This window comes from Corylus avellana, chromosome 2 (genome assembly GCF_965113065.1).
Source record: "Corylus avellana chromosome 2, dhCorAvel1.hap1.2, whole genome shotgun sequence".
NCBI lineage: Eukaryota > Viridiplantae > Streptophyta > Magnoliopsida > Fagales > Betulaceae > Corylus > Corylus avellana.
In genome coordinates, this window is record NC_142491.1 from 7,522,797 (window position 1) to 7,534,652 (window position 11,856).

The following is an 11,856-nucleotide window of genomic DNA, read 5'->3' on the forward strand; positions in this document are numbered from 1 at the left end:
GCCTTTTTGGTTATGTTATTTAATTAATAAAATACAAAATAAAAGAATTTACTTTTATATAGATCCTAATTTGACCTTCTTTTTTCTTTAGGGAAACCAATTTTACTTGCTATATATATATATAATGGGTGACTTGACACATTCCATTTGATGGCTTTCATAATCTAACGCTTGCTTCGTTACTCCATAATTATCTCGTCAATGGTTGTAATTTTTCTTAAAATCATCATATAATCTAATTATACTTGGAAAACACTTAATTATACGTCTCTGGGCTTGGGTCAAGTAGCTAATTGTGGGTACTGACTAGTCCAGTTTCAAATTACCCCAACAATATTATTTTCGCTTCGCAGCTGCATATGAGCCAAACCAAACTACGAATCACCTAATCACTCCCGTTATTTAAACTCGGTCCAAACCCTAACGTGGGGACGACGTTATTGTGATGTTTCTACTGATCGATACCACCCAGAGGCAGAGGCAACTATAAATGACTAGTTTGTGACATCTTTAACTAGATCATCAATTCTCAGTAGTTATTTCAAAGCTATCTTTTTATATTTTTGGCATTATTTCTTTTATATATATATATATATATATATATGGTAGAAATGGAGAGACTACTAAAGTTAAGAACCGGCATGCATGAATTATTACATAATTAGTTTCTAAAGTAAACGTTGGCATTCAAAGAATGTTGACTTCTGAGTAAAATAACATGATAAATTTATAAATTTTATTATTATAGAGGACACGTGTCACAATATTATTGGTGTTGATGTGTCACAATGACGGTTTTATCAAAATTTTGGACGAAAGTTGGATGCATATCCACATGGAATTTTCGGTCACTACTTTGGCAACTCAATCAGTAAAACTCCATAAACTGATTTTGCATTTTTTTTTCCTTTATTTGTTTTTTTTTCTGTGATCTTCTTCTTTTTCTTCATTGGAATATTTGATTTGAATTTAATATTATATGCATGCATATTATATAATATGTCCATACACGCCCACACATCTATATCTATATAAATATTTATTATATTACAAACATTAAATTTTTGAAAACAAATGGTAAATGATCAAAAGACTCTTTGATAGTTTAAGTTCTTTCTTATTTTCATGATAGAGAATATATATATATATATATATTTCTGGTTGTTTTTGAAATGATTAAAGATTACTGAAGTAATGTTTAAACACGACGATTCAAGGCAAAGATAAAGAATCCTAAAACAAGTGAATTAGTTTTCAGTTTTTAAAGGTAAAGAAAAAATTGTAGGAAACTGTGAGAGCGACTCCGAGCGGGTGGGCCTCCTACGACGACAAGAAATTAAGATATCAAGGCGCTCTTACAGCCGGCCCCTTGCACAAATATTCTAGGGGGTAGAAGAAATTTCAATAATCCTCAGGTATTGTAGGGAATCTTGATCAGACAATTACCTTAATCGGAACATGAAATGATTAAGTAGATGATGAAATCATAGCAAAATTAATAGAGTACGTAGAGATCTGGAAATTGCTTAGCTTTGAATTTCTTACGAAATTTGTGAAGTGTTCGAAGCATGAATCAAGTCTTATCCAAAATGATTTCATATTCACATTCTTTCTCTACATTTGTGAAGAAGCTTTTATAGTATGAGCAGCTCGATGGGTAGATTGTTGCCACTAATTTTGCTGGCTGGTTTTGCTGTTATATTTATGTATATATATCATATAATTAATGATTACCCAATAATTATCATATAGTTCCTACATATTTATATTTATTTATTTTTCAAGCTAATTATGAAGCTCTCCAAATAACATGATTAATAGAGGTTAACCATTAATGTTCAGTTTTATTTATTTATTTATAATAAAAATATATAGATTTAATTATGGATTTGATAGTGATCTCTGTCCTCTGATTGACATAGAATTTAAGATGAGACTTTAATTAGCACAAAGAAAATATGTAATCTAAGAGTGAGATTGTTCAAATAATTAAAAGTTATTGAGTAACGTGCATTAATATAAAAATTTATACCAATTATATATTGTAATTTGAACCTGACCCTATATATGTATTTATATTAAAAAAATCTTTTTTTTTTTTTTTTTTGTATGCCATCTCATTTTGATTATAAATTTAATTAAGATAATTAAAGGCAAAGGTGTTGAAATTTATTTTCAATCACACCAAAGAAGAGGGAAGAAAATCAAAGCATAAAAGTTTAGGGATGTTTAAGTGTCAAATGAACTAGACTTCTAGAATATTAGGTGCTTCCAAAAGTTTTTGCCAAAATGAATGTCCAAATAATTTTGACAGCAATTGAATAAATAAGTAATGAAAAATATTATTTAGTAGACTGCTATACGAGTTTTATACGACCGGAATGGTGTGGCATTAAGGGAAATCAACCCTTAATTTCTATGTTTACAAGCCAAATGTTGATTTTCATTGCCACGTCATTCCAACTGTATAACAATCATATTACAATCTACTAAATAACATTAATACTATAACTGGAACCAAGCGGAACAGATAATTTTGCCAGTACTTGAATAGATAACTGAGATAAGTAATGATGCTATTTAGTATTTGTTATACGACTCCCTTACAACTTTAATGACGTGTCAGTGAAAATTAGCCATTAAATTTTCTTTTTACAAGCTCTTGGTTATTCAAAAATTGATTTTTACTGTCATATCATCTCAATTGTATATGACATCATATTACACTCATATATATATATATATATATATATATATATATATATATATATATATATATATATATATATTTTGAACTGAAACCGGAACCAAGCCAAACCCTTTTCTTTTTATGCATATAAACTCCTATAGCTACCAACCTTCCTTCCATTTTGAAAAGTACATAATAAATACTCGATGCACTCATTATGGAAGTTTGCCCTAATTGAGTAACAGCCTGTTCACAATGTACTTCAATATATATATATTTGGAATAAAGTTTGAGACAAAATCTCAGGCCAGCTTAGTCATCACAGTTCAATCTTTTTGCTAATATAATGCATGTAATAACTGCACAATGTGATTTGTTTCCATATACATAGGATATTGCATTTACTCATCAACCCTAAATATAAAGAACATCCTTGTCCTTCATCCTCTCCTCAAACCCCCCAAACAAAAAAAAACATTTAACCTTAATTTGTTTTCCCATGGATGCACACGGCCGCTCTGAAACATGCCCATCCGAGGCCTCCAGCATCTCCGCAGCCGCCTCCGAAGGACCCGACGATCATCATCCGCTCAAAGAAGGTTTCGAGAAGAAGATGATGAAAGTGAAAGACAAAGTTGTTAAAGGCTCGGAATTAGTAGCTGATCAACCACAGCGTGTGTTGCTGGATTTGAAGCTTTCCAACGATGATTCCAACCGTGCAGGCACATCCACAAATATGGAGCTCAATCTTTTCAACTCCATTAATGCAGGTTTTTCTTCTTCTTCTTCTTCTCTGTTAAATGCCATGTCACGTCTAGGCTTAAACTTTTCCTTAATAAGTAAGCCTTAACACCTTGATTGTTTAATTGAGATGAGACGTGGACGATGAATACAATATTCAAACTCAGAATCTTTGTTCTGATAATATGTTAAGACCTTAGCTTGTTTGGAAGTTTATGTTGGAAAATAGAGTTTTTGCCTATATAAAAAGCGTAAAATAATTTTTTAGAAAAATCCCTTTCAAGTTTTTTCCAAAACCGCTTTTTTTAGAGTAAAAAAATAATAATAATTGAATCTAATAATTGAATTTATATTTTTATGGTGGGAGCAGATGATAGCGCTCGTGAAAAGAAGTCAGATCAGCCTAGGGTTTTTTCATGCAACTTCTGCAAGAGGGAGTTCTCGACGTCGCAAGCACTTGGAGGGCATCAAAACGCACACAAACAAGAGCGTGCGTTGGCTAAACGACGTCAAGGGATGGATATGGATGCTTTTCAACACCAAAACTTTCCTTACTACCATCCATATTCAAGCATCTCCACACACTCTCTCTACGGATCTTTCAACAGATCTCTTGGCGTTCGGGTTGAGTCCATGGTTCACAAGCCATCGAGCTACCCGTGGCGGTTCGGCGGCCACAGCGGGTGGTCGAGGCAGTCACTAATGAGCCCGCAATCGTCGGTTGATCGGCTGAGGTTGGAGGGTTATCAGGCACATAACATTAATGGTGGTGTGTTAGCAGGGAGTACTACTTCTTCTTCAAGATTGATTCAGGAAAGTGGTGCACTTTTTCGAAATATTGGTGGATCTTCTGCCAAAATCATGGCTGAAATTAGGGCAACTAGTAGTAGTAGTGATTACCTTCCCCGAGAGGAGCTGCCGGAAAGTGATCATTGTGCCGATGCTCCAGTGGCCGGACTCGATTTGTCATTAAAGCTTTAATCATGCATAATTATGTTCTAGTTAATTTAGAGTACATTACAAATAATATTGTGATTTTTAAATTAATTCTTAGATGTATCTTTTAAATTTTTCTTTGATTCAATTCAGTATTGAACTTCAGATTGATGTAAATAAATAAAATTGCCGTTATTGATACACTCTTTGTTCTAATTTTCAATTTTGAATTACTTCATATGCTACCCTTAAATTTTTATTTTTTATTTTTTTTAAAAAAACTTGTTGTCACATGATTTATATGACGTCATATCATTTAAAATTTAAATTTAGAGTAAGAGTAATTATATTTAATAGATTCATGTACAACTGTCATACAACTATAAATGACATGAGAGTAAAAACTAATCCTTAATTAATAACTTTTTTACCAGTACTGATCAAATGGTTGAAGCATTATATATTATAGTACTCCATGCCACACGGCTCATTTAGTAGCGCCCGTCAGACTTTGTTAAAAAAATATGCCACATCAACCCAATATGATGATAATTTCGGTAATGCTACATACTACATTATTATCGCACTACCACCGTTAGATCAACCATTTTATTTTATTTTTTAAAAATCCAATAATAAATTGGAAATATTGTCAAGTCAATATATAATATGGGATACTAATATAATATATAAAATTATTCAATATTTAATTTAAGCCATAAAATGGATCAAATTCATAAGTCCTATCCTCTCTTGGGTTGGTTGATATATGTTTTTGTTTTGGGAGATTGAATTTATATGGAAAAATACAGGCATGAAAAAACTTTCACGTGGTTAATTAATTTGAGTAAAGCACAAGTCAACTCTCACTATTTTAGGGTTTGTACGGAGTACGTGCTTAATTTTGAAAGATACTACAATTAATATATGTTTGTAAAACTGATTTTTCCATTGATGGTCTGAGATAATATCTCATGCATGCACTCAATTTATTGCAATAAATTTATAACTTGAATCTTGGCCATTCAATGTAAATCAGTCCAAGGATACATGCATATGTCTTCCAACAGACATATGTTAATTTAATAGACTGAGTTGAAAGAAAACTTTGTTCAGCTTTAAAAAGTTTAGAGCATGTGAGCTTTTTAAGGAAAAAAAAAAAATCATTTTCAAACTATTTTCAAACTTGTGATTTGACCCTTTTTAGAGTAAAAAAAGCTAAGGGTCCGTTTGGGAGTGCGGTTTTAAAAAAATAATATGCGTTTTTAAACCAAATTGCAATTTTGGAGTGTTTGGGATTGCGATTTTAAAAATGCAAATTTTAAAATCGTGGAAAAATTCGCGATTTTTATAAGCTGACTAGGAGGTGTTTATTTGAAAATGTGTGAATTTAAATCAAAATCATGATTTTGTTTAAAAGAATATTTGGCGCAATATTTATCTATTTGGCCATGAAACCGCAATTATATGCTAATGTTATCCAAACACTCAATTGAAAAAAAAAAAAAAAAAAAAGAGTACTTCTTAACATGTTTTACCAAACGCCTATGCGATTTTAAAAAAAGTAGTGATTTCAAAAACGCAATTTTAAAAATTACACTTATTGAAATTGCACTCTCAAACGGGCCCTAAGAACGACTAATTTTTACTTTGCACAACTTTTCATATACTAAAAAATATTTTTTAAGTTCCTTATCGCAAATCGTAATCTCAAACAGACTATAAACCTTTGTTTTGTTTCTACGGCATGATTCGAAGCAAAATTTGATGGAAAATTTAATTTAATTTTTTAAAAAGTTTTGTTTGGAAACAGTGAATCCATAGATGGATATAGTTTTGAAGGTGACAATTAGACTTCATAGCTTTCCTTTTTTTCTTTTTTCTTTTTTTTTGTTGGAAAAAATGGGGTAATTAGTAAAAATTACAGCAATATTGCTATCCAGCCTAGTAATTAATATGAATATGCCGCAACGGGAAAGTGGCATACTGGCATATTATCAAGAATTTCAAACTAATTTGGCTTAATTAAATTTAATCACATCCGTTACTAGGAAAAAAAATTTAAAAAAATCATTATGAATATAGGTGGGGGATTGCTGGCGGCTTCCTTCTTCTCCCTATATATTCACGTGATTAATTAATTAATTAATTAATTTAGAAGTGATGGAAAAATAGTTGGAAAAGGAAAGAAATCTGATGAGGAAGCTGTGAGAAAGAGTACTGTTTACATTAGAGATCTTCTTGTTCTTGTTGTTTGCTTGTTTCTACAGAAAAAAAGTTACACACGTTTACAGCTGTAACTAATAAATCAAGAAGCTCTTAATTACCATAATAATCAAAATTACTTACCTTTAATTATTACAAAACAAGCCTCAGCTTATATCTTCTTATGCTTAGTTTTTTCAACTGTCCATATATATTTAATTTTACTTTATCTATTTCTAATAACAAATTGAAATTAAATTTCTTGTATTTTTATTTTTTATTTTATTTTAATATATAGTACCTAAGCCAAATCCGAGCATCTCGAGTATTATTTATAAACTAGGTTTTTAGTTAAATTTAGCTATTTTGTTAACTTTTTTTGCTCCAACAGATACTGTAAAATACTACTGCTACAGTGAACTTTCATATTTACAAATTACTGCAGTAACTTGTAAGTAATATTTTATTATATTTTATCTTTCTTTATATTTTTTTAATCTTTTCTCTTTCCTTCTTTCTTTATCTCTTTTTGTGGGGAAGACAAGGAAATGATAAAAAATTAATAAAATAATACTGAAAAATAATATTTAATTAGAGTAGATAGTTAAAGTAAATGTTCTTGTTGGAGTGTGAAGTGAAAAACTAGTAGCTAAAATGAAAAAAAAAAAAAAAAAAAAAAAAAAAAAAAAGTTGTATTTTGAGTAGTAAAATGAAAACTCTTGCTGGAGATGCTCTAATGATCATATGCTCTCTTTAAGGTAGTTTGAATAAAGAAATGCTAAATACTAAAAATTCAATATTCATTTAACACGGCTTGTGACACTTTGAAAGTGTGATATCTAGCAATACTCATATTATATATGTTGTTTAAAAGAATATCATAGGTGGTATGATTCTAAGGCAAAAACATATTAAATTTTGTTTAACAAAAAGATGGAATATGGATTGCCTTATTTTATGTACTTTTTTTAATTTATGGATTTTGAGGTGAGATTTCACAACTTAGAAATTCATAACATTGGTTTTTCTTATTTGGATAAGTAAGAAAGCTACTTTGGATAATGCGTGAAATTTTGAATTTGAAAATTTCAATTATTGTTCCATATTCAAATTCCATGAAACATGTCATACTTATATTCACCACCCCCAGTAGTGACCCAAATAATTAATTAAGCTTATGATATTTTAATTATAAGGTTAATTGGACTTTGGGTCACTAGGATCACATGGAGGGGCATTTTTGGAATTTTGGATCTTGGAGTTACAGTAGACGAACACTCATGTGGGGACCATACACGAGCGCTCGCCTGATGGCCATACATGAACGCTAGTGTGGGGACAAGGCCAAGCACTCGTTGACCTCTTTTGGACCGCTGGTTTTTACCTGCACGTGTCACTTGCAACTCTGACCCCTCTGAGCTACGGTACACGAACACTCGACCCTGTAGTACACCGAGTGCTCACACCTTTTCAGAGATTCTCCTGCTACGCCTTAAAATCATTTTTGGCCTATTATGAACAGTACACGAGCGTGCGCCTCTTCCAGATATTTACCGTTTTGCCCTCAGCCTCTTCCCCTATAAATAACACTAACCCCATTCGAATTTTCTCACCTTTAGAGCTTGGGGAAACCCTGTTGGTTTAGTTTTGTGAGTGTTGTGAGGTTTTGTGAGCTTTTGGTGAGGAAGGAGGCCTTACTTGGAGGATTTAGCGTGTGGAGTTAATCTTTACCCTTTCATTGAGTTATTAGTTGATTCTTGCTTAGTAATTTATTAAGGCTTTGATTTGTTTAGTTGTTCGTTCCATTAGATGTAACCATGTTATTAGAAGGCATCATGTTGGTTAGGAGTTGTTAGAACCCTTTTTGGCCTTAGGACTAGTCGGAGGAAGGCTCGGGAAGCACTTGGGTCAAATGAGATTCTACTTGAACCTCACTGGATGAACACTCGTCCCTAGGTCGAGCACTCGACCAATTTCATTCAAGGAATGACCTTTTTGGCCGAGTACCCAACGATCCCTTTTTTTGAGTTTAGGGTTTGTTTTAGTGGACTTAGGACTAATTGGAGGTTTTCTACAAATTTGGAGAGCCTGGGACTTTTGGAGGAGTACTTGGAGAATTTATTCGACCCGGGTGAGTACAAACTCACAAGGATGCTTGTTGTTACTTTTCTCGCATTGCACGTCTATATATATATAACATACATATTTTGCAACTCTCATGAAATACATTTTTGAACTACTGTGAACTCTCTTTCATGAAAACGTATATTGATTAATAAGATAATGATAAGACTTGTGAAACCATGCATGTAAAAGACGAATAAGATTAATTGTATCATATGATATGGTACACTGGTACGTGCGGGATAACGGTCATGGGCTTACTATATATGTTAACTTTATGGTCAAATGTATGTGTGTGAGGGCTTTGGATCCAATAGTTTCGTGACCAGTCGCAGTCATTCCCTAATGGGTGGTTACTACATGACATACATCATTAATAGTGTGGGCCATCCGAGGTCGGACTCGGTCGTGCCACTAATGTTATGGACGGTAGCGTACAATTTCGAGGCACCAGTATTGTATTATAGGTTCCTTGGGACAGTGCCAACCCTGCTGAGAATGAGTAATATCTCGGGTAGACCATACGGTTGAACTATAACTACTACTCATGATTATAAGCATATATTATATCTATATTACATCCATGATAAACTGTCATCTCATAATGTTGCATGTGCTTTATAAACAACTGAATTCAACTTTTAATGATGGGTGCGTCATGTGCGTTTATACTCACTAAGTCGTCGAACTTACCCTTGTATTATTTTTATTTTTTTCTCCATATGTACAACTATGTTGTTATAAATAGTTTAGCAGAAGATGGATATCGCAAAGCATCCGGTTATTATGGATGATTCGATTCAAGAGATGCTTGAGAACTTATTACAAGCTTTGGCGAGTACTTATGGTAACTAGTACTTTTGAGTTATGTTATAAACTTAAGAGCTTTGATGAATGTTTGCTTTTTAAGGTATAGAATGGATCCCTTGTAAAGATGATATGTATAGTGAAATTTCAGCTACTTTGATGATTCTTGGTAGATGCTCTGGTTGTAATGGTTAATGTTTATAAAATTTTAATACTTTCCCCTGCTTAGTATCCTCTCTTTTCGAGGAGTAGAGGTCCCTGAGTATTGCCCCTCAAGGGATAAGACTGGGAGACGAATCGTGAAATTAATTACCAATTAATTAATTTCCGGGGCGTTACACCCCCCGTCCCTCTCTCATATCCCAAAACCTATGATTGACTCATTTACCGCCACAACCATGTATTAGTGTCGGAAAATTAAGGAAGTTGGTGACCTCATGACAGGGGAGCCAATGACTGAAGTCTTGTTGAGTAAGTTCCGACTCGCACGAAAGGCGTAACGATTTGGCCACGGTCTCATATAGAGACTTTGTAAAATAAATATATTTGTGAAGATGCTAAGTAATGCTATACATAGAACCTTTATTTCCTTTTTATCCCCTCAAATTTTGATATGCCTTTTAAAATCATCGTTGGATCAAAATCTAAAAGTAATTAATTTCAAATTCAATAGTGATATTAAAAGTCACATCACCTTTAAGAGATAAAAGATGAATAAAAGTTGTGCGTATAGTGTTTCTTTTTATATTTTCCATACAATTCACCATAACTATTCATATTGCCATTGTTGTCATGGTCGCTACCAATACTATTTGTTGCATGCTATCACTATCGCTACTACTGTAACCGTCACCTCTGCCATTTGTCATTGTCACTGCGAACACTATTGTGGCGTGCTATTACTATCACTACTACTATAACCGTCACCTCTGCCATCTGTCAGTGTCACTGCCAACACTATTGTTGCATGCTATTACTATCGCCACGAACGTAACCGTCACCTCTGCCATTTGTCAGTGTCATTGCCAACACTATTTTTGCATGCTATCACTATCGCCACGACTGTAACCGTCACCTCTGTCATTATTGTCATTGTCACTGCCACCAATATTGTTGCATGCTATAACTATCGCTACTATTGTAACCGTCACCTGTCACCATTGGCACTATTATCGTCATCTTCTGCCATTAATAACTACCACCATAATCACCGCTACCTCTAGTCGTTTTGATCGTGCGCTCGTAGCACCATTATCTCTTCCATCATTAAATTATAGATTGTCATCATTAATTATTTCTGTAATCGGGTAATTGATAGAGTATTTGAACTAATTTCTTTATGTAAATCATCAAAATAATGAAAAATTGAATTTGTAGGATTGAAATTCCTATAAATTAAATACTAGACTGTTGAAATTAGCTTCTTATTCTTTTTCAAATTTTTTCTTAAACACAACCTTGTTGAAAAAACACTATTACATGATAAGATTTTTCTAGTGTCTAATTTATTCATTAAACGTTGTTCCAAGGAAGTAAATACTAAAGGAATAATTAAAAATGGTCAATTTTGCATTGCGAAATGATAAAAATAGTAGGTGAATTCATTATTTAATTTGTGTGGAACCCACGTGAGTTTACAAATCCAATGATTAATCCATTAGGTTTGCAAAAAGGGATAGTTAAAAGATGATTGAAAGAATGATGTATAACATGTCTCTTTTGCATTAGAGTAGTTCAATTTTATTTATATATTATTATTATTATTATTTTTTTTGTGAAGGTGGTATTGATTTTTTTTTTTTTTTTTTACAAAAAATTTAAAGGAATATTGATTAATGAAAATCATAAAGAAAATTAGTAAATTAATTATTATCATCTATTTCATATACAGTAACAAAGTGATTGCACTTACATATAGTAATTTGTAAGCTCTTGAACATAGTAAGAACAATATTTTACTCATAGTTACCAAATATTAGTTTGGGAATAAAAGCAAATGACAAGGTAGTTAGTAGAGTATATAAGTGTTTTTTTTTTTTTTTTTTTTTTTTCCAAAAAAAAGAAAAAAATACAAAATTAGTCAATGCAATTTACCTGATTTACAATTAGTTACGTGTAATATCAAAATGAATTTAGAAGTCCCTAAAGTATGTTAAAAAAAAAAAAAAATTTAGTCAAAACAAACAAATTTCGTTCACTGATTTAACATATTCCGTTAGTGTGACACTGGCTTAAATATGACAATTGTCACAAATTTATTAGCTCGGACGTTTCACGCTATCAGAATCTGGTAATTCAATTAACGAAATTTGACTATATGGACTAAATTATTTTTTTAGCATACTTCAGATATC

The 11,856-nt window shown here is 32.1% G+C and overlaps 1 protein-coding gene across 1 annotated transcript; it reads left to right on the plus strand.

Annotated features, from left to right (window-relative positions):
- Positions 1-3,188: 3,188 nt before the first annotated feature.
- On the plus strand, positions 3,189-4,411 carry LOC132172784 (zinc finger protein GIS-like). The gene is made up of 2 exons (XM_059584357.2): positions 3,189-3,459; positions 3,801-4,411. Exons 1-2 carry the CDS (start codon positions 3,189-3,191, stop codon positions 4,409-4,411), a joined length of 882 nt encoding a protein of 293 aa, XP_059440340.2.
- Positions 4,412-11,856: the final 7,445 nt, after the last annotated feature.

What these genes read in the sequence shown, in the direction of transcription:
- LOC132172784 (XM_059584357.2), top strand. Translation starts at nt 3,189, where the DNA reads ATGGATGCACACGGCCGCTCTGAAACATGCCCATCCGAGGCCTCCAGC. An exon ending in TTTCAACTCCATTAATGCAG is followed by an intron (nt 3,460 to 3,800) that starts GTTTTTCTTCTT and finishes TGGTGGGAGCAG; the next exon opens with ATGATAGCGCTCGTGAAAAG.